The sequence below is a fragment of the Urocitellus parryii genome, chromosome 13 (assembly GCF_045843805.1).
Source record: "Urocitellus parryii isolate mUroPar1 chromosome 13, mUroPar1.hap1, whole genome shotgun sequence".
NCBI classification, from domain to species: domain Eukaryota; kingdom Metazoa; phylum Chordata; class Mammalia; order Rodentia; family Sciuridae; genus Urocitellus; species Urocitellus parryii.
In genome coordinates this window covers 18,203,134-18,226,416 of record NC_135543.1, presented here as the reverse complement: position 1 = coordinate 18,226,416, position 23,283 = coordinate 18,203,134, and the positions used below count along the sequence as shown (strand labels likewise).

Sequence of the window (23,283 nt, the reverse complement as noted above, 5' to 3'; positions counted from 1 at the left end):
GGAAAAAGCCTGAAGGAGGTTGTCAAAATCTTGGCTCTGAACTTGACCTTGTTGGGAGGTTGTGTTAGACTGAGGTAATCTGCATGGAAGATTATTAAAGAAAAGAAAAACAAGAAGATATTTCTAGAATTCACTGCTACTACATCTCTACATAGAAATTTTTCTTAAAAAATAAAAAAAAAATTACAGTCTTGTGTGACATGTGAACGTATTTGCCTCCCAGGTGCTTTGGATCGTTGTGTGATGGGGATAACAGCAGTAGAGATACTAAATGCTTGTGATGAAGCAGTTCCTGCTGCAGTAGATTCACTTAGTCACCCAGCAGTCAACCTCAAACAAGCTATGACAAGACGTAGTCTTGCTGCCCTTAAAAATATAGCCCACCACAAACTACAAACCCTTGCAACTAACCTCTTGGCTTCTGAGGCATCTGACAAGGTGAGTTTTGTTGTGTGTTCATCAAGTATGTAGACCCCATTTAACTGCATTTTGTAACATACCTATAGTATGTCTTAGAGAATAATTTTTGAGAGATAATATTAATGGAAAATAAACTTCTGATTTTTTAAGTTTGTCCAGCAAAATTTTGGAATGATTCAACTATTTTACATTTCGAAAAAGTAAATTATTTTTACTATGTAAATATTTAAAAATTATTTCTGCTGAAAAATTATTTCTTCTGATTGAAGTAACTTGGATTTCTGAAATTAGAGCAAACATTATATGTATCATCTGTCTTATATTTTCTAATAGTCTTTGATGAAAGGTTGAGCACTAGTTAATGTCCCCAGTGAGAAAAAACAATGGGTACAACTAAGACATATATAACTGTGATGTATCATTTCTTTTAAAATTACAGTTTGATTTTAGTAAGGTTTTGGTCATTAGAAATGATTTAAGAAAATATTTGACAATAAGTATGACAGAGTTGCACAAGTCTAGAAAGTCAGACCCAAGCTCAATCACACTTTACCAACTGACATTTATAAGTACTTACAAAGCAGAAGTTTCTACTTCACTTAGCAGAAGATTGTCCTATTAAAAAAAACAAGCAATCCCAGCTCATTAATTGCATACCTGTCTTTAGCTTTCTAGAAACTAGCCACTATTTGGTTTGTGGGATTTGTGTTCTGTGGTATTATTAGAATGAGTTTGTCTCTAGTAATGGATAAGTGAAACTTACAGTATTTCATCTGAATCACCACTTGAAATTCTAATCCCATCTAAATATTCATTGGAATTATTTATGGATGGTACAAATATGTTTGTTACTTTTTCCTTTTTTTCCCGGGGGTGGTGGGTGGTAACAGGGATTGAACTGAGGGGCACTTAACCACTGAGCCACATCCCCATCCCATTTTTGTGTTTTATTTAGAGACAGGGTCTCACTGAGTTGCTTAGCACCTTGCTGTTGCTGAGGCTGGCTTTGATTTCGTGGTCCTCCTGCTTCAGCTGTCCGAGCCGCTGGGATTACAGGCATGTGCCATCACACCCAGCTAATTCTATCTTATTCATGATTCTCATTTTTTAAATAGTTAGACAAGTGAGTTAATAGTGAAGGGGTTGAAAGGCTCATTAGCAAACTTGACATTAGCCACGAGTTAGTGAGTTCTAATAGCACACGGAGTAGTGGACAGTTCCACTGATCCGCATCCTCCCGTAACTTCCAGTAATATCACCCTTTGATCATTCTTTTCTTCCCCAGGAAATAAATGTTTTTTTGGTTCTGTTGTGTTCTATATTTCATAGATTGGATTGTGAAATCCATCTGTTTGTTCTTCATGCTTTCAGTTCTGTGCTCTAGAGTTTGAGGAGAAATCACAGGTTAAATGCATTTGTTGTGCCCATCATTTCTTTCAAGGAACTACATATCTGTCCCTAGGAAATCAGGGGTTGTAGCATATTGTCTGGCATGCTATATGATTTTAATTTTGAGCAAATGTATAAAACAATGTATTCAAGAGCATGTGTGTATGTTAGGAAGTTCCCAAATATATTCTTTTTCTTGATGGTGTTCCTAGAAATAAAAATTCAGAAAAATAATTGTATAACTGGAAAATTAGAGAAAAGAGAGTGGTACAGTAACATTCATGAATGCCTTTTGTAAGTGGTCATGGTCCATTATGTGATTTTTACAATCTTGTTTGTCCCTGTTTTAATAGCGCATTTTATAGTGCAATTAGTGATAAAAGCACCAGATATCAGAGACATTACACTTATGTATTGTAAAATATATTGCTTGTGAATCTCCTCAGTTTTGTAGCAGTGGTAATTGTTGCCTGGCCTACCAGGAAAACAATTATGGAAGGGGAAAAGGCTTAGGAAGCTGAGGCTGCAGGAGGATAATCACTTTATGAAAAATGTATGTTGACTGGACCATTAGGGATTTCTTTAACTATTTTCTCATGTTGAGTTTGAGGCTCCCTCTGAGGGGAATATTTAAAGAGCTGTCCTGTGGATGGCTTTCTAACCTCAGGAGAAAAAACCCCACCCAATTTTAAAAAAAGAACAACAACAAATCATCACCAAGAGCCCTAGAAAAATTTACTCTGTGATATTGGATCTTATTCTTTATGTGTTTTTTTTTTCAGTGGAAAGTAAAGACTTTATTGGGAAACCCTATAGAAAATGTCCTGCTTTTGCCTTGTTAGAATACTGTTAGCAATCAGGCTTATTTAGAAGTAACAAATATTTATTTTGCTAATTATGTTGATTATATTGGTCATATAAAACTTTATAACCAGGAATGAATAATTTGCAATATTATGATTTTTTTTTCTCACCAGGAGACCAAAAGGGTATTATGTTATTTTTATTACTGCATTGAATCCTTGCAAGAATGTGTGCGTTTGAACTCCTATCTATCTTTCTTAAGACTGGACAGAATTGAGTGTTTCTTCTTATTATTTTCAGTGCTTAATGCATTACAACTACCTAACATTAGTGTTACTACATGTCTAATTACATACAATAGGGTATATACTAGAGAAGCATGGGAAGGGCTCAGGAAATTTAGTGGAAGGTCTGTTTGGAGGTGTAGATTGGAATCATATTGTGGAAGAACTTCACAGCAGAGCTGAGGATGTATCATTGGGTGATGATAGGATGTTGAATAGTTTGAAAGGAGTGTTTTGTTGTTTAAGAAGTATTTTGTCATGTCTAATATCTTTAAGAAATAAATGTTGATATGGGAAATTAAATGGAATGATATGGAGAGAAGTAATGGGACTGGAAATATGATTCAACGGTTGAAGTGCAAAAGAGCGAATGGCTTATAAGGTATTGTGTAAGTTGAATGAATATGTCTCCACAAATGGGCAGCAGAAGATCTTGACATTCAACATGATTTCAGAGACGCAAGCTGGGCTGAAAGGAGAATGGCTGATATGAGAAATGTGCACACTGTGGAAGAGACTTTGAGGATGATTATAATAGGAAACACCCTACTTCTTCTAGGTCAGGATTGGGAGGTGGTGTGTGTGCTGGGGGAGCAAAATGCCTCCAAGAAAGAAGTGACACGATGGTGAGATAGAGCAGGGACAAGGTTATTTTTTCATAGAAAAATGGTGGAGTGCAGAGCATTTATTAGGCTGCTGCTTACATTTTGAAGTACCGGCCGTCATGAGAGTTTTCCAGATGTACTCTCTTCCTTAACCTGCCTGTAAATATGTGAGTCATTGCTGTCCCCAATTTCTAGAAAATGAACCTAAAACAGCTGGATAGAGCAAGGATTGACCTACACTTTCTATAAAGTAAATGTTTTAAGTTTTGTGGGTTATCTCTGTCATAGCAACTTAATTCTGCATGAGAGTGTGAAAGTAGCCTTAGACAATATGTGAACAAATGCTCATGGCTGGCTTTTCCCGTAAAGTTCTTCATAAAGGCAAGGAGGTGGGCTGGACTTGGCTCATGGGCCATAGTTTGCTGACCCCTGCATTTGAAGACAACATTATTAACTTCAGAATTGTGGGTATAGTTTTCTTGTGAAATGGCCTTTGCTTCATTTTTGGAAAGCAGTTAAAATGAGTGGTTAAGAGCTTGGGTTATGTTTGTGTTCTGTAACTTGCTGGCTATGAGTGACCTTGGGCAAATAACCTACGAAGACCTCCTGTCACCTTTAAAACAAAACCCAAACTTCTTACATTGGCCTATAAGGCTCTCTGTTCCCTTATTTTATTTCATTCTTTTTTTTTTTTTTAAGAGAGAGTGAGAGAGGAGAGAGAGAATTTTTAATATTTATTTTTTAGTTCTCGGCGGACACAACATCTTTGTTTGTATGTGGTGCTGAGGATCGAACCCGGGCCGCACGCATGCCAGGCGAGCGCGCTACCGCTTGAGCCACATCCCCAGCCCCTTATTTCATTCTTTATCCCTTGATTATTCTATTAGTCAACTGAATGTTTTTAAGTCGATGTTTATTGAATAGATTAATGAATGAAAAGAAATGAATGAGTAAATTTAATTTAGTATATTTTTACTGTTGTTAACACATTGCAAAGCCTTGGAAAAAATTTCAGTATAAAGACTGTAAGTTCTATGTAAATTATCTTTTAAGAGTTACTTTAAAAAAGCTGAGTGTGATGGAACACACCTGTAATTTCAGCTACTCAAAGACTGAGGTAGGAGGTTGTAGTTTCAGGTTAGCTTTGGCAACATGTTGAGACCCTGTCTCAAAAACTGAAAAATAAGATTGGGGGTATTGCTCAGTGATAGAGTACACCTGTGTTCAATCCCAGTACCACAAACACACACGGAAACCCCCTCAGAAATGCCTTTTGTGTCCTATGTTCTGATGATCATATCACTGAGGAACACACGATGGAAGGTGAATAAATTTGAAGATGGTATGTTTGTTTAGGTGGCAGGAAAATGAGCCAGTGAGAGGTAGAGAAAGAAAAATTGCAAAATTCTAGATTGCACCTATAATCGAAAACAAACCTTTGTAAAGGTAGTTAAAGATCAGTAGTTGATCAGAGAACTGAAATAATATTAAGAATTGGGAACCACACAGGGTATGGTGGTGCATGTCTGTAATTCCAGTGACTTGGGGAGGATCACAAGTTCAAAGCCAGCCTCAGCAACTTAGTGAAACCCTGTCAATAAAAGAAAAAAAGGGGGGTGTGCTAGAGATGTGGCTCAGTGGTTAAGTGCCTTTGGGGTTGATGCCTGGTACCAAAAAAAAAAAAAAAAAAAAAGAATTAAAAACTATAAAAAGAGTGTTTAGATTTAGTAATTAGGAAAACCATTGGTGATCATTAGGAGAGCTGTTTTGTAGAGTTAGTTGGGTCAGAAATTGGAAATCTGAGGTGAAGTGAGGGAGACTGAAAGAAATTTCCTTTTGGTGGACAAAGACAGGGTGGTAGCTTCAGTGATGGTTAGAAGTACAGTTTATATTTTGTCAAGGAGGCCACTGAACATCTTTGTTTCTAGAGACATAACTGGTAGAACATTGTACAAGCACTTGGTGTGGTTGGGGAGTTCACTGTAACTGGAGTGTGTTTCCTTGAGGTTGGTAATGATGAGAAAGGGAGGTGACCATACTAAGTTATTTTCAGTGGAAGAGGACAGAAGCAGGCAGTGATGTCTGCTAAAAGGAAGGAAGTGGCTGTTATCTCTTGAAGGCAGAGCCATCTTCTTTTCTTAATCCTCACAACATCTGGCCTAAATAGTGCACTGGATTGGGAGAGAGAAGATTTTAAAAGAGAAATAACTACATAAGCATAGGTTACACATGGTAGTATTTGATGACTATATAAATGAATAGAATAAGAGGACGGTCTGGGTATATCAAGTGATCTTTTAGACAAGTCTTCTCATGAAACACTTGCCTCAGACACTGGTTTTTGGGAGGAGATATTGGGAAATGTCTGGGTCAGAAGGTTTAACAGTGAAACTAGAAAGCCCTACTGCCCTGGAAACTCTTTTCTTAGCCCAGGTGTGTGTGATTTTCTGTTCATCACCTTTACATCTGGAGCTTCGTTGTACTAATCAGAATCACCCTAGTTGTATGGAAAAATGACAAGGTTGAAGAAATTGAAAAATGACTAGGATTTTTTCTCTTTCACCTTACATTTCTTTCTCTGTTGTCTAATTAGTCAAAAGCCTGAAAAAAATGAATGGGCTATATTTGCAAAGGTCAGTAGCTTTGTATTCTATGTAACTAAGTGAGAGAATGGAATTTAGAAGTCAAATGTAACCTACTAAGAACATACTCTGTGTTTTATGCTTGCAAAATTCATTCTGTAAAAAAATTTTTACTGATGGAATTGACTTTTTGATTCACTGTGAAAAGGGCACTGTAAGGTACAGACAGGGACAAGGCAAACGACATTGTGTGTAGGATCCTAGGCCTTGTCTACTGAACTGTTTTTGTCCTTAGTAGAATTCTTATGATACGCATGACCTTTGAAGAATCAATTAAACTTGCTTAACATTCTACCCCCAAACTTTAATGAATATTTTAATAGAAATATGAGTGTGTTGATCATATATCCATTATAGGCTTTTTAGTATATATAAATTCAGTTTTGGTTGCTCCAAATGGTTACTAGGACAAAATTTTATATTATAGTAATCATTGTCTAATCTTTAATAAAGTTAGGAGACTTGACTAACCAGTCTTGAGAAAACATCTATGACTGTAAGAGAAGAAATACATTTCTTCTGCCAAATCATTTGTCACCTTCCATTCTGTGAGAAATATTGAGAGATATTAGAATATTCCAGTAATAAAATTATCATGTTCTTCTAACATGCAGGATATTTATTGTTAGCTTAGGTAATTATTTGATATAGAGATGCTTAAATATTCTGTTAACCTCTGACATAACAACAGAGAAATGTTGTATGGGTCTTTATAATTGGAACTTGTATTACTTTCTGAATGCTTGCGTCTTAACTTGAGAATAGCAACCAGGGATTTTTGTCTTTTCTGTTATTATTGGCCTATTAAAGTATGTGTATTTCCTGAAATGTCCAGACCATGTAGATAGTATTAAATTATTTTTTTCTGGGGTGGGGAGGAGACAATATTTTTAAAGTTTAATTTATAAATAGGAAACTTTGCATTTAAGGATATATTTAATGTTAATCAACTCTATTGTGTTTTTAGAATTAGTTGTAAATAAAACATTGTATGCATATCTTCTTCCTTACTAAGCTACTGATTTTTTTCCCCTAAATTGTTTCTTATAAGCCTCTTATCTCTGTTATTCTTTGGCTAACTGCTGTGACCACTGACAATCTCTGCTATCCTTTCTATATTTATCTTAAAATTAATATATTTGGGTTTAAATCTACCATATCTACCATCTTGGTATGTGAGATTTTTTTTTTTTTTTTTTTTTTTTTGTGGTGGTGCCGGGGATCAAACCCAGGACCTCATACATGTTTGGAAAACATTCTATAGCTTTTGAGTTCTCAACTGTTTTTGTGTCTCTCTCTCTCTCTCTCTCTCTCTCTCTCTCTCTCTCTCTCTCTCTGTCTCTCTCTCTCTCTCTTTTGTGGTGCTAAGGATTGAACACAGGGCCTCACTCATGCTAGGCAAATGCTCTACCCCTGATCCACATTCCTAGGTCCCTATTTTTTATCTAACCCTCTTTTATATTAAAGAAAAATTAAAATTTTAATTTTATTTTCTCCTTGCTAATTATTTCTAGTTACTCTAGGGGCAGTTTACCTGGTGAGTTTTAATCAAATTGTGTCTACTGCTGTATTCAGGACTTTTTTTTTTTTTTTTTTTTTTGTGCCAGGGATTGAACCCAGGGCCTTGTGCATACAAGGCAGGCACTCTACCAACTGAGCTATAATCCCAGCCCTCAGGACTTTTTTAAAGAAGCTTATCTGGTGGCTGGAGCAAGAATTGGTGGGATTTCTAATAGGACTGTTGCTATAGCCATCAAATCCCTTAGCCTCGGTCAAGCTAGTTATCACAAACACAGACTAATAAAGTAATATACAAAAACTCATTAAAAATTACATGAAACCACAACACACCTTCTGGTTTGACTCAGATCAGATATCCAGAAGAGGGGAGCCCATACATTGGGTGCTGCCTGGCAAATTAAGAAGAACAAATTAAGAATATGAATTACATATTTAAAAAAATTGCCTTAGCTTGGTATCTACTATGGGCTTTTACCCCAGATGCCCACTCAGGGGTTTCCTTCTTTCCCACTTTCTGGATGAGATGGATGTGATGAGATCCAGCTGGTCAAGGCTATCCAGAAGTAAAAAATATTTTAATGAGAAGTTTGAAAGTTTTTAGAAGACCATTGCAAAGGATGAGAGGAAGCCATTGTTTGAGACAAAAGAAAGTGCAAGGAAGGGAGACACAAACAAAGGACATCATCTAAATCAGCTCTACCAGAGAACTGCAGTCTGTTCCCAGTGGGGTTCCTCTCACCTTTCCTGGAGCCCTGGGTCAGGCTCCTTATTCCAGATGTAAACTTGCAGTCAGGTTCTTCTCTCAACCATTTCTGGAGCTCTAGGTCAGCCCTCCAGGGTGAAACCAGTGTGAGTATAGTGGCTCCTCTCCCTCTTCCACAGGTGCTTCCTGTCATGGCAACTGGTAGGTGTGCCACTAGTATGGAAGTTGGGTTACAATGAAGTTCTTTATTGTCTGGTGGTCACTCTTGTAGCCATCTCTAGATCCAGCTGGTTTGGGCTAGCCTTCCTGAAGAGGAACTTCTAACCTTCTGCTCCTGTCCTCAAAGATAAACGAGATTAGGGTCGAGTAGAAATTCTGGGAGGTCCTATAGGCAGTACACTGGGTAACAGTACCTGTGGTGTTTTGATGGATGTGTACACCTTGCTGGTTTATATAAAGTCCTTGTCTGCCAATTCTAATGTCTGTGGCATCTGGGGCTCTTTCTATTGCTTGCGTTTTCAGTCATATGCTCTAATCTCTTAGAATGTCCAGTACATTTTGAACCCAGGGCATTTAACCACTGAGCCACATCTCCAGCCAAGTTTTGTATTTTATTTAGAGACAGGGTTTTGCTGAGTTGCTTAGGATCTCACTAAGTTGCTGAGACTGGCTTTCAACTCAGGATCCTCCTATATGAGCCTCCCAAGCAGCTGGGATTACAGGCATGCGCCACCACACCATTCCCAGTGCATTTTTATTAAACACAAAACATTATAAAGTCTTAAAAAGTGTAATTGCATTCAAATGATGTCTTCTTCTAGAGAGGACTCACCCTTTTATTCTGGTGAAACAGAAGAAAAGCTAGTCAACTTAATTCAGTTGGGGGACTAGCCTGAGTTAAGGTTGAGTGACCAGTGTTTGAAATCTCTGCCTCTCTGATTTTACTTCCACTTCTATGGTGTGGTCTTCCAGGACTTCCAACTGAGAGCCTAGAGTATTTTAACAAGGCTTTTTCTTGTCGAGTCTTGAATCTATTCCTTGTCTTCCTTTTTTTTTAATATTTATTTTTTAGTTGTAGTTGGACTCAATGCCCCTATTTTAATTATCCATTTTTATGTGGTGCTGAGGATCAAACCCAGGGCCTTGGATGTGCTAGGCGAGTGCTCTGCCGCTGAGTCACAACCCCAACCCTATTCCTTGGGATCTTGGTCCCTTTAATATTCAGTTTTCTCTTTAGCCCTGCAAGACTTTTCAGAATTTTGCTGTTTTCTTTGTTCCTGGTATGGTCCTACTGCTTGCTTCATCTCCACTTTTTACAGTGACATTTGGTTTTTAGCAATTTAAATATGATGTATCCAGGTGAGGTTTTTTTTTTTGGTGTTGTCCTGCTTGAAGTTTTCAGAGCTTTTTCTGTCTGTTGGTTTTTCTCTTTCACTAGACTGAACTCATGAATTAACTAATTTTGTCACTGGAGGAGAGATGTCTCTGGAGAAGGATCCGAGGAGTTCCAAAGGAGAGGGGAACTCAATTCAGGACCAGCAGGGTTCTGAGCATATGTGACAGAAAGAATTTTAGCGTGAGCCAGACAAACAAAGGCATAGACAGGTTTATTTAGGAAGGTAGAAACACATTCAGGGGAGAATGTGGGCTGTCTTGAGAGTGAGAAGGAGCCATGAATTGGCTGGGGTTCCAATATTTATAGAAGGGCTATATCAGGGCCTGGAATGGAGGTAGATTCAGGGTAGAGCTGCACAATTTTGTGCCGATTTTCCCTGTGCTTGCATATTTCCTTCATTTTATAAGGGCATGGGCCAAGGGTATGGGCCAATGGTGTGTTGCTTAAGATTTCCAACTGTGCTTTCTACATCTCAATGGATAGTGGGTATTTCTTTTAAGATTTAGTATTTCTCTCTTTTTATCCTAAATTTCTACCTCAACTTCATTGGAATTGAATTCTTAATTTTTGGATCCTTCCATTCCACATTGTTCTGCAGTATCTAGAGTCTGCAAATAGTAGTTTACAAGTAAGTGGGGCCCTTGAACTTAGGATAGTGTTTACATTTTAAGTCAAAAAAACTGAGTATAGGGCTGGGGTTGTGGCTCAGTGGTAGAACACTCGCCTAGCACGGGTAAGGCCCTGGGTTCGATCCTCAGCACCACATAAAAATAAAAAATAAATTAATGATATTGTATCCAACTACAACTAAAAAATAAATATCTAAAAAAAGAACAAACAGAGTTATGTGACAGAAACCTTGTATGACCCTCAATCTTTATTTGGCATGTGATTCTACAGAAAAAGTTTGCTGGCACTTTCTCTGTCCCAGTAAATGTCACCATTTGTTCCATTGTAGATGTTAATAATCATAGGTGTTATCTGACCCTTTTCCTTTGGAAATCAATCCAAAGTGAACTTTTATCATTTTTATCTACTTCTGAAAGCAGTCTTCTCTTTGCCTTTACCATCCTAATTCATAATCTTTTTTTCAGATGATACCTTGTAACTGATCTTTCAGCATTCATTTGGCCCTCCCTCCACCCACCCAAGTCAGACACCTGCTCCAAATTCTCCATTAAAATACAAATTCAGTTTTATAGAACTCTCACACACATAGAAAAGTATGCTGCACACAGGCTGCTAGAGCGTATATGCTCATTTACATGTGTTTGTGCATCATCTGTGTATATTTCTTAGAATTAGGGATGAGTACTTTGAAAATTTCCAACTCAGGTTAACTGTCTACCAACTTTTTCTTTAGTTTGAAGGTAATGAGTTTAGGTTACTATGAATGTAAAACCAGTTATTCTACTAAGCAATAAAACTAAATTCTCAAAACTAACTAAATTTTTAATTTGTATTTACTTTTTTGGGGAGGCTAATTCCAGGGGTTTTTAAAGGATCCTTGAATTAGACATAACTGGATTTATTATGATTGAAAAAAACCCACCAAATATCCAAGATGACTATCTTTTCTGAAACTTAATAAACCCCATAATTGTAGTGCTATATTGGCTCATGACTTGGACATAACAGTTGTTTGTAGTTCATATTAAGTATTATTTTCTGTGTTTTGAGCCAAAGAAAAGTGGTCTTCTGCGATGGTTTTAAATTCAGATCAGTTCTGTTCTTCCTTGGAAATTCATTATTAATAGAAACACACTATACTATGAAGAAATTTAGATCGTTGTAGAATGTATGTGAGGCACAGCACAGAAATTTCTCTCACCATCTCACCTTATAAATCAAATAGTAGATTGCTTTGAGAATGGGAATACTAGGTAGATTAAACCCTGTGACCTTACCTAAGCAGCCGGGTCTTTCTAGCCCTGATGTATAACACTTTAACTCCTATTTAGGAATTTGAAGGTATTATTAACTAATCTGATTGAAATACAAAGATTTGTGACTAAATGTTAATGTTTTAGTATTTTGAGGAAAAAGCAATTTCTTCTCTTTTAATGTACTTGAAAATCCGCTCTGTATTAAACCATATAAAAGATTTTGAAACTTCTTGACTTTTATAGCCTCTGTTAGAAAATAATTGAATCAGTCTAGTTCAGTAAACATTCATTGACTCCTGGGTACTGTGTTAAGGCCTGGAGAGCCAATTTGGGTATGATATGACACTTACTCTCAGGAAGTATGAACAGGCCCACACGGTACACCACAGGAAGTGGGGTGGCTGCAGGATGCAGAGAGTATTGCAGAAACCCATCTTGACTGGAGGTGATCAGAACTGGCTTCTGGGAGGAGAGAACATTAAAGAATGAGTAGAATATAGACAGGTAAAAGCTGATGGAGATGGGTTGCATTGTGTTCTGGGAGGTATGGGTAGCATAAGCAGAGAGGGAAGTGGAAATGTGTAGCTAGTGTTGCTGAGGGCTGGCTGGGAGGCAAGTGTGGGGAATGAGGCATGGTCCCTATACCATGGGAGGATACTGAAACTTGATCTTTCACCCCGTTGGCCTTGAAGCTATTTTAAAAATTAGCTTTAGAATTCTGCCCTCACAAGGAATTTTATATGAAAATCAGTATATAAAACTGATAAGAGGGAACATAGAAGAGAGATTAAATTCAAGAGTCATTTATGAGTTGCATTCCAAGGGACCTAATGATTGATTGGGACAGTGGATTCACAGGTTTTGAGTGATTTTGAATGCCAGAGGCTTCTGTGCGGGATAGTGATGAGTGTGTTAGAATATGATGAATATGAGGTTCCTCTGTACTATCTGTGTCAAGATGTCTGTCAGGCAGTTTAAAAGTGAAACTTGAATAGAGGGTTATGATAGGACATATGGATGTCCTTACCAACATACAGATGGCACTTAAAACTGTAGAGGTGGACAAGATCATTCAGAGATGAACTCTCAGGAACACAAGTTTAAAGGGAAACAGTGGGAGTCAAATCTGCCAACAAGGAATCAAAAGTTGCAGAAAAGGTTGAGAATCACTGTGTCAAATGTTGTAGATGTTGATTGAGTCTTCCAAGGGTCGAAATGTGTTTTTCAATGAGGTCATTAGTGTTCCCTTTTGGAACTGTCTTCCCAGGACATTGGTAGCAGAAGCTTAATTGTAAAGGGCTAAAGAGTGAATGGGAAGAATGTAAATAGAAATGTCAAGTGTAGGATGCTTGTGAAAAGTCTGCATGACAAGAGAGGAAGGGAGAAAGAGAGCAGCTAGTGCTAAATGCAGTTCTGAAGAAGTTGAGGAAGTGTGCTGGGTGTTAGGGCCCGTAGAGCAGGAAGGTTAGGATCAGAGCTGAGACATCCAAGGAGGTATGAGGGTCACTATGGCTCAGTCTCAAGTGGTACAAAGCCTATTCTTCCAGTCTTTTCTCCTTGCCATGGGGTGAAGAGCTTGGGATGAAAATGTAGTGTCATTTGGTAGACTGATTCAGGAACAGTGATTGAGCATATGGTCTAGCTCTAGGCCTTGAACATGCCTGTTCAAGTGTTTTGGAAAATATAGTTTAAAATATTGTTGATGCAATCTGGATGTGGTGGCACATGCCTGTAATCCAGGGGCTGGGAAGGCTGAGGCAGGAGGATTGTGAGTTCTAAGCCAGCCTCAGCAATGGCGAGGTGCTAAGCAACTCAGTGAGACCCTGTCTCTAAATAAAATACAAAAATGGGCTGGGGATGTGGCTCTGTGGTTGAGTGTCCCTGAGTTCAGTCCCTGATACCCCATCTCCCAAATAAACAAACAAATACACATAAAAAACCCAAACTGCCTGATGAAACTAATATCAGCTTATAATTTAAAAGCAAGAATAGCAGCATTTGAAGTTCATTGGATTAGACAAAAGGGAATGAAGGGAAGGGAGGTGGATGGGAATAGGAAAGACAGTAGAATGAATAGGACATAATTTTCCTCTGTTCATATATGAATATACCACTAGTGTGACTCCACGTCATGTTCAACCACAATGATGGAAAGTCATCTTCATGTAGGTAAAGTATGTCAAAATACACTCTACTGTCACATGTATCTAAAAAGAACAAATTTTAAAAAGGTGGGTGGGTGCTGGGGTTGTGGCTCAGTAGTATAGATTGGATTAGACAAAAGGGAATGAAGGGTAGGCACATGTGAGGCACTGGGTTTGAGCCTCAGCACCACATGAAAATAAATAAATAAGATAAAGGAATTGTGTCCATCTGCAACTAAAAAAAAAACAAAACAAAACAAAACAGCATTTGAAAGCCAGTACTTGAATGTACTGATATCAAAACATTGCATCCATGGGATATTCATATGTTCATGTGCAGTAAAACCTTTGTACCATTACTCTGCATTTCAAATAGCATGACATTTAATTAGAATACTGAAAGTCTGCATAAAACTAGTCATATGCTAATTTACAGTTATAAATAGCAAAATACAAAAATAGTACCTCTAGCATAATTAGCAAATTTAACCTTAGCAACTCCCTTTGTTACTGATTCAGTGTTTAAATTGCACCATTTGCCCTCCTACTTTGATTCCTTTTATAAGCAGCTCCCCTGATGAACAAGGACCTCGGACCTGAACTTGAAAATCATTGGACTCTATGAATGGTGAAATTTTCTAGAATGATGGATGGCCGGGAAGACTTTGAGTCAGTGGCAATGATTGTGAAGTTTTAAAATTTTTCCAATATGAAGATGGTTTGATGATTTATATGACATAGTACTATAGACCCTAAAATTAACCTTGGAGGGAAATGTATTAGTCAGTCATCCCAGGGAGACACTTTATTGCAGTGTTCAAGTAGAGATAGTATAATTCGTATGTCGTGGTTGTGGTTAAAATTCTATATCTTGTCCTCAGTAGGTTGGAACAGGCAAAACATTCGAAGATCTTTCCACTAACGTCTCCACTCATTTGTCTCTTTTTATTTTTTCTTAATCATATTCAAACCTTGGTCACAATCACACCAGGTAGCAATCAGTCTTGGTGAGAGTGATATCATTTCAGGCAGGATGGGTGGAAAGGAAGAGGAAGGGAAAACAAAAGGGGAAGACAAAACGAGGGGATCTGTCAGCACAAACAGGATTTTAGTTTTTTTACGGTGAAACAACTTGGTTCTCCAATCTCCTTCACACATATTTTCAGAGAACATAGAACTTGCTGTTTGGTGCGTCTGGAGTGCCATGTCCCCTTCCTTCACCTGCCTAATTACCTCATGAATCTGACTTTGGTGACCATTGTCCCTACTAACAAAGCCGAGTTAGGCAGGGTCCAAGGATCTTCCTCTCTGATTCTCTGGCACTTGGTTTATGTTTCTGTCCTAGTGTTTATTCTGTTGTACCAATAAATGTAAGTGAGTTGCTGTGTGTTTTCATGTCTGTCTATATCAGGTGTTTCAACCTCAGCGCTGTTGACATTTTGGGCTAGGTAATTCATTGTTGTGGGGACCATCCTGTGCACTGTAGGATTTTTAGCGGCATCCCTAGTCTCTTTCCACTAGATGCTGTTAGTACCCCCTCCCAGTTGTGACCAACAATGATACCTCCAGACATTGCCAAATGTCCCTGGAGTGTGTCAGAATCACCCTGACAAGAACCTTCACTCTGTATTTCACTAAGAGCTTCTCAAAGGACTATGGGATATTCCTCCTGGTATTTCCAGTGCTCAGCACAAGGTGTGCGTTGACTTTCCATAAATAACCCAGTATTTGAGGGCTGAGTAATGTGGAGTGCATTCACCCTTTCTCTTTCCACCTCCTGTTTCACAAATCTCTGTAGAACTTAGACTGAGAACCTCTTGATATTAAAAACGTGGGAAATATGAGGCAGACAGGGGGGGGACCTGATTTCTCCCATATTTTCACCATTGACTTGCTGTGTTACCCTGAGTGACTGACTTGCCTTTTAGTTTCAATTTGATTTTAGCTTTAAAATTGGAATAATTGTGTTGTAATGAAATAAAATAGGATGTTTAAAAACATTTATTACCACAATTGGTGTTCAACACATACTAGTTTAATACTCTTGATTGATTGATTCATGCATTTGTTTCACACAGATTGAGTGCATACCATAAGCTAGGCCCCAAGCTAGAACCAGTTGTAGAATGCACTAATCACATCCACACCCAGCAGGCCCTGGCACTGAGGAATTCTGCTCTGTGTGGGACACAGGTGTGCAATTCATCCTTTGATGAACCTTAGACTACTTAAGGTATGAACCACATGGGACACAACCATGAGGAAATGAACTAACCTCAGGAGTTGTTGGGAAGGCTTTTCTGGAGAAACAAGGCTTGACAGCAGGAGGAAAAGTGTGGACGGATGTCTTAGGCAAAGGTGGCACCATGCGCAGATGTGAGTGGGCATGGTGAACTGGCATACTGAGAAGAGTGAGATGTGGGCCAATGGGACAGGGAGAAGGAGAAAATTAAAAGTGATTTAAATCCATGGAGTGTCAATATTTCTGAAGTTAGGGGTTGTTCAACAGTGACTAGGGTAGATTAGAGCTGTATTATTATTATTATTTTTTTCATTTCAGTCTTATACTTTTCCTTACCAAGTGAGGTTCCCAGAATCTCACCTTGTTACCATTTACAGATTCCTTTACAGATGCATGCAGGGATTTGGCATACCCAGGAAGGTATTTTATAATAGACCTTTGGGATTTTACAATTTCTTTTTTTTTTTTTTTTCAGTTGGTTTAACACTATTTTCATGTGTACTTTTAACACATTCAAGATAAAATGAGCCAGGTTTTATTATCTCCCTCCAACCAGTGAGAAGAATACTGCTTGCATTATCTATTAGCTATTTGTAAAACCTCTCTGAGGTAGGTAGCTTTTTTTATTGGAAGATAGAGGAATTGATGCTAGGGAACATTTTTTCCGATTCATATGAAAGTCCATGGAGTAGAGAAGGGCTCCTAGCCTCGTTGCTTTGGTAACTTGGCTCTTTGGGAAGAATTGAAAATCAGGCTGGGCACTGTGGCGCACGCCTGTAATCCCAGTGGCTTGGGAGGCTGAAACAGAGAATTGCCTCAGCAGTTGTGAGGTGCTAAGCAACTCAGTGAGACCTTGTCTCTAAATTAAATACAAAATAGGGCTGGGGATGTGGTTCAGTGGTCAAGTACCCCTGAGTTCAATACCCAGTACCAAAAAAAAGAAAAGAAAAAGAAAATCAATCTCTTCTATGCTACTGTTTTACAATTTATATTGTAAATGAGTATATAATAAGAAGACTATTAATATATTTATATAATCTGGATGTTATTCATGCATTATTATGCAGTAAGATATGCAGGTAGAAATAGCTTTGGAAGATATTTTCTTTGTAAAAGGCATGATCTAAATTTTTATATTTAATACTTATAATTTACTTTTATGGAATGATTTATAAATAAATTTTAACGTTAAAATCCTTTAATATGTTAAATATCTTTTTTAGTTTATTTGTATTTGATATTAATGAAGAAACATGAAAGGAAGTGAACTAACATGAACTATATGACTACGTTGTCATTTATACCCAATTGTGGAATCGTATCTTATTCAAAAGCAAATAATCAAGATAAGTGAATCGTATATGATCTGATTTCAGTGTGAATGGATTCTCTGAAAAGAACTCCCTTCATTTACCCTCACAACTGGTGTTAACTAACAGTAGTACAACAGCAGAGGGCACCAAATATCCACTTCAATCTTACACATTTTCTTGATAATTCCTAGTTTTTAATATTTCCCTCTCCAGTCTCTCTTCTCTTTCTCTTCCTTCCTCCCTATCTTTCTTCCATTTTTCCAAAATCAAAACAGTCATTATTGAAATCATATTGTAAATACGTTTTAGGAGATGGGGAGGTTTTCCCCATGTAATTTTTAGAATATTTTATTTTTTTTTATTGGTTGTAGAATATTTTAAAAGCACTTTAAGACATCAGTTTGTTTTTATTCAGTGTACCTTTTATATTTATCAGTGTGCATCAGAATTTCAGAGATTCTTCTAAAGGATTTTCTTCAAGAAAATATCATATACAAAATCCAAGGGGAAAGTTATTATTTTTTAAATTATTGTTCTTTTATTTTTCCTAACAAAAGATCATTGAGTAATAAACAAATTTTTCTTACAATATGTAGGAAATAAAAATTTTTAGAGTATGCATCGTAAGTATATATATATATATATATATATATATATATATATATATAATGATTCATTTTGCAAAATAGAAAATTTATGATTTGCCAAGTACAAATTTTCTTTTGTTCTATTTCAGGACTCAAGATTGACAATTATAGAGGTGTGTGTGTGTGTGTGTGTGTGTGTGTTGGGACTTTTTTTGCCAGTTCTTTGTATCCTTAATCTCTGGTTTCAAAGCAGATTCTGATTAAAAAAAATTATATATATATATGTATATATATATATAAATTATATATATATATGTATATGTATATATATAAAGCCTTCTGGTATAAATCAACTCTATTTTTATTTTTATATGGAAATATGAACCATATATATCATTCATTATATGTTGAACTCAGTACTTGTTCATGAAAACAGTAAATTATTGTACAAGATTACTTAAAAGGATAGTCTTGAAAATTATGATATTAAGTAAGCTTTGAAATCAGGACCATTGAATTGAATGGTGAATGAGTAAAATTATTGCTAGTGTTTTAAATCTCTTTTAGTCATTGGATAAATGAAGTGCACTTAAAATATTAATCCTTGTTAAGACTTTTACAACATTATGATATTGGTTTTAGGGGAGAAAGCTGTCAGGTGTTTCAGCAGACATGATTTAACCTGAATGTATTCAAACTTATTATGGTGATAAATGTTATAACAATGAAACATCAACATTTTTTCCTCAGCAGATTCAAAATTATTGCCTTTTGTTCCTGGGGTATATTGCATCTAGTGTATGTTTGTTTTGTATGTGTACTAAAAAATATCCATGCTTGAATAAAGATTACTCCTATCATCATGGTGCTGTTATTTTCCTGGGTTTTTTCACTTGAGAAACAATTTTACCTTGTATCCTTTGCATGATAGCCTGCCACAGGTTTGATTTTCAGTGGTGAGGAAGCAACACAATACTGTTTTCCAACATTGCATTTCTGTTGTATTTTAAGTCTTATTTAAGATCTGAAGTGACAGATCTGTATTTTCCTCATACAGAAAATATAAAGTTATAACAGACTTGATATTTATAATAAAGATGTCAAATATATCTTTTTATGAGCTTTTTAAGTATCTGTTAACATATGTGTGTATTTTGCATGTATCATTGAGTTTTACTAGTAATTTGAGAGCATTTCATTTGTGTGAACCTTATACCTTATGATTCCTTGTTGGCTCTTTTTAAGTAAGTTTTGAAACTATTTCATTAATGTAAGAGGCTTTATTTTCTCCCAAGCATCTGGGAGATAATAGGCACTCCACAAATATTTGTAGAATTGAATTTAATCTTTCTTCTATGATAAATTAAAGATGAATTTGAGAGCACACATTTCAGAGGTTCTTAATAAAGGTGACAGAGCAAACATTCCTGTTAAATATTTCCTGGATCGGATAGCCTGTATTTGAAATTATTAAGAATATACAGTGATTTGAAGGAATTTGTCTTAGTGCTGTATCTATAATTAAGGTGAGACCCTTGGCATTTGATAGATACTTTTTTCATTTACCTGTAATTAAACTTTACATTGCTAGTTAGAAAATAAGATGGGTCAGTGGTTAACTTTGCTGGGCATGTGGATTTTGTTGTAATAAGATTTTTACTTTAGAGAAGCCACTTGTCAGGTAACACAGGCTCTGCAGGCCTGTCAGAGATTACAGCTCATGTGCTTTTTTCTCCTGTTTTACTTTCAGCTGTTTCATTTTGGTGGTGTTTTTCTTTTCCTTACTATTTCTGTGAGTTACTGGTAAGTTCAGGGTTTGCACAATGACACAAACAGTAGCTCTGAGAATGATAAGAGGACTCTCACACAATCACATGCAGATGTCATGGTACCAGATGTTAGATAACCTTCTAGTAGTCCAAGCACATGACTACTCTTCTAGTAGTCCAAGCACCTGACGATCTGCTGGAGTACCTCCAGAAAGACAGAAATGGGAAAATCTGGGGGTGCCGAAAGGGGCACATGTGTGGCTGACATGTCATGAGAGAGTTTGAGGTCCACCTTGTGTCCTCACTCTTGCCTTCTTTTTACTTTAAGCTGCTCTTGCTGCTTCACTAATTTCTTTACCAAACATGTTTGCTCTTGCATTCTTTGTGCCACATCATCCCTATCTCTTTGCTAAAAGAATTTTGCAGATCTTTACTGGGAAAACAGTATCTGTTAAAGCACTGTGGAGTTCTCCTTGTTTCATCTAGTTGTTCCTACCTCATGTTAGGTCTGTCTCCTTACCAGTGTTATAAGGTGGTATTTTACCTTTTGCAGTGACATAAGCTACCATAATATCTAGCGTGGGGCCTGGGCTGTAGCAATGGTTTAGTATGTAGTAGCTATCATTATTAACAATAATTTTTCATATCACTGATGTTATATTAGATATGATACACTTATTATACATAATTTTATGTGTTATTCACTGACATTAGTGTTGGAAGGTACAAAGCATTAAGAGTAGCTTGCAGGTCCAATGTTTGAAAAAGCCAGTATAAAGCACAGTGCTGTGAGAAAAGGTCAGCATCTCCTTCCATCCCACAGTTTACATTCTCAACTCTACTGCACACTTTCACCTGGATGGCTTCTGTTGCCTCCATTTCATATTCCTGTCGCTGCTGTAGCTCCTTTTTGGTAGTCATTGCTGGTGGAAGACTTTATATGATTGAATTTGATCATATTACTCCATTAAAGGGTTTGGATAGTAGTTTTCAAACTTCCTTGCATCAGATCATCTGGAGTACTCATCATACAGATTCTGGCACATTCTTAGACATATAGATTCAGGTCTAATGTCAGACCCAGGAATCTGTATTTCCCAAACACCCCTGATGATTCTGAGAAAAGTTCTTTAGTGGCTCCCGGGCCTGCAAGGTCAAGTTCAAAAGCCTTAATGTGACCCCTGATACTCCAGGGAAGCATTCCTTGCATTCTTTATATTGATCACCTGTGGGTTTTATCAGTGTCTATCCTGTGATGTTTCTGATCCTTGTTCTTTTTCATATCCTGCTACCTTTCTGCCAGGAGTGCTCTTTCATACCGCTTTTATGAAGTGCTCTTGGTCACTCCAGGTGGAGTTGGTACTTTTTCCATTGTGTCCCTTTCTTGTGCCTTGCAACCCCCCTCTTTTTATAGTACCATTCATACTACCCTGTTATTACATGTCATTCTCTGTTATTCGATTCAATCTGTTACTTAGGTTCCATGACTAGAAAAGCCATTTCTTACTCTTCTTTTTGTCCTCAGTGCCTTGCACAAATATAGAACATAATAGGCACTGAGGTGAGTGTAGAATGAGTGAATTAAATACAGAGTAAGACTCAGAAAGCCTTGATTTTTTTTTTACTTCCTATATGTAACTTCATATTTACTAATATGCAGTATAAATTCATCACATTACTTAGGTTGTTTAAGTGTTTTATGAAAATATTTAAGCCAGGCATGGTGGGTATACCTGTAATCCCAGGAGCTTGGGAGGCAGAAGCAGGAGGATTGCAAGTTCAAAGCCAGCCTCAGCAACTTAATGAGATTCTAAGCGACTTAGTGAGACTCTGTCTCAAAATAAAAAAATAAAAAGGGCTTGCGGATATGGCTCAGTGTTAAGCACCCTTGGGTTCAATCCTTCGATTAAAAAAAAATTATATGCCATCCTCCTTTAAACATCAGTTCAGAAAAGTTTATACAAAGGGGTAGTGATAAGATCTACTTGAAGAATTCTTTATGGTGTAGGAGCCCATTGATTAAAGCTGGAAAAGTAGTTTATCAAGTCTATGGGTCTTGAACTTTATGCATTTTATTTCAGAGCATTATTTTTCTAGTTATGAAAATAATATGCATTATTTATAATGTAAGAATTAGAAATACAAACAGAATGTTCTATAATTCCACTACAAGATAATACAATTAACATTTTGTGTGCTGTTTCTTTCTAGTCTCTCTTGCTATACTCATATATATTTAAGTGTTAAATAAGTGAAATTGGGACTATACTCTGAACATGCAAGTGACTATGTAGTTTTATTTCACTTAAAAGTGGAACATAGGCCTTTTGCCATGTGGTTAACTATACCTAGAAAGCATGATTTGTAATGATTGCAACATTCATTCTATCATATGGCTATGCTCAAATTATTTACCTATTTCCTTATTATATATTTAGGTTGTTTCCAATTTTAAAAAAACAGATGCCAAAATTAGGATGCTGCTTCACTGAACATCCTTATATATAAGTCCTTGTCTGTATTTCTGACTTAATATTTAGGTTAGGATCCTGGAAATACACATATTGTTTCAAACAATGTTAATGTTAAGAATTCATAAAGTATTTTGTCAAATTACTGTTCCAAAAGCTTGCACATCTGCTGTGTGTTGATTTGATTTTCACTATACAGGTTTTAGTGTTTCTTGTTAACAAATTTTATAAGTGATGTGGTTATTTTAACTGCAATTTCTTTGATAACTAGTTTGAGCAGGTTTTCCATGTTTTTATTGACTATGTTTCTTTTACTGTGAATTGTCTTTGACCTTTATGTTTTTTCCCTTTTTCCTTTTATTTGGGAATTAGTATTCTTATTTACTTAAAAAATTTTGTATAGATTATAACTTCATTAGTATTATTTCTGGCATATTTTATTTCTATTTCTTACTTGCCTTTTAACAATTGTTTTTACAGTAGCGAATTTTAAGCATGCTTATCATTTCTCATCTCAAGATCAGACATTCATCTATATTTTGATTTAGTTTTCAGAATTTGTTATTATCTATTTCTCTTAATAATATATGATAATGGAATGTTTTTTGGCAGAAGAGTGACATGATTAGATTTGTGCCTCAGAAGGAAGTCTGTGGCTCTGTGGGGGTGGCCTTGGGGTAAGGCAAGATGAATTCCTGTACAGCCTGACTTGAGCGGCAGACCCAGGGTCTGAATTTCTGTGGTGAAGGTGCAGTAAGAAGGAGTAGTGGTTCTTGAGGACTAAGAAGACACTGCAGGCTTAGTGGGAGGGTATAGGTGACACGTGTTAAATAGGAGGCTGGCTCCGTGGGCCATCCAACTACTAGCATGTGGAAATACAGGACTGGAATTACTTTCAGAGGCCGGTCTTGCTGGAATTTGGGAGCAGCTGCTTACAGGTGATATAGTTCTAGTGCCAAAGGAATAATGAGCCAGCAGGTGGCTGCCAGGAGGAGGAAGGGTCAGAATTAGATAGCTTGGCTCTCTGGGGGCAGTCGCTGGGGATTCAGGGATGCTATAAGGTGGTTTTTTATTCTTTCTCTTTATTTATATTCTCAGTCTCTCAGG

The 23,283-nt window shown here is 36.9% G+C and overlaps 1 protein-coding gene across 3 annotated transcripts in view; it reads left to right on the top strand.

The window, feature by feature from the left end:
* Positions 1-23,283, top strand: part of Wdr7 (WD repeat domain 7) — a 326,163-nt gene that overhangs the window by 73,780 nt on the left and 229,100 nt on the right. For all 3 annotated transcript variants that reach the window (XM_026393174.2, XM_026393173.2, XM_026393172.2), the window contains exon 14: positions 224-438. In XM_026393174.2, the coding sequence (XP_026248959.1) occupies positions 224-438 (215 nt within the window). The remainder of the gene's footprint in view (positions 1-223; positions 439-23,283) is intronic.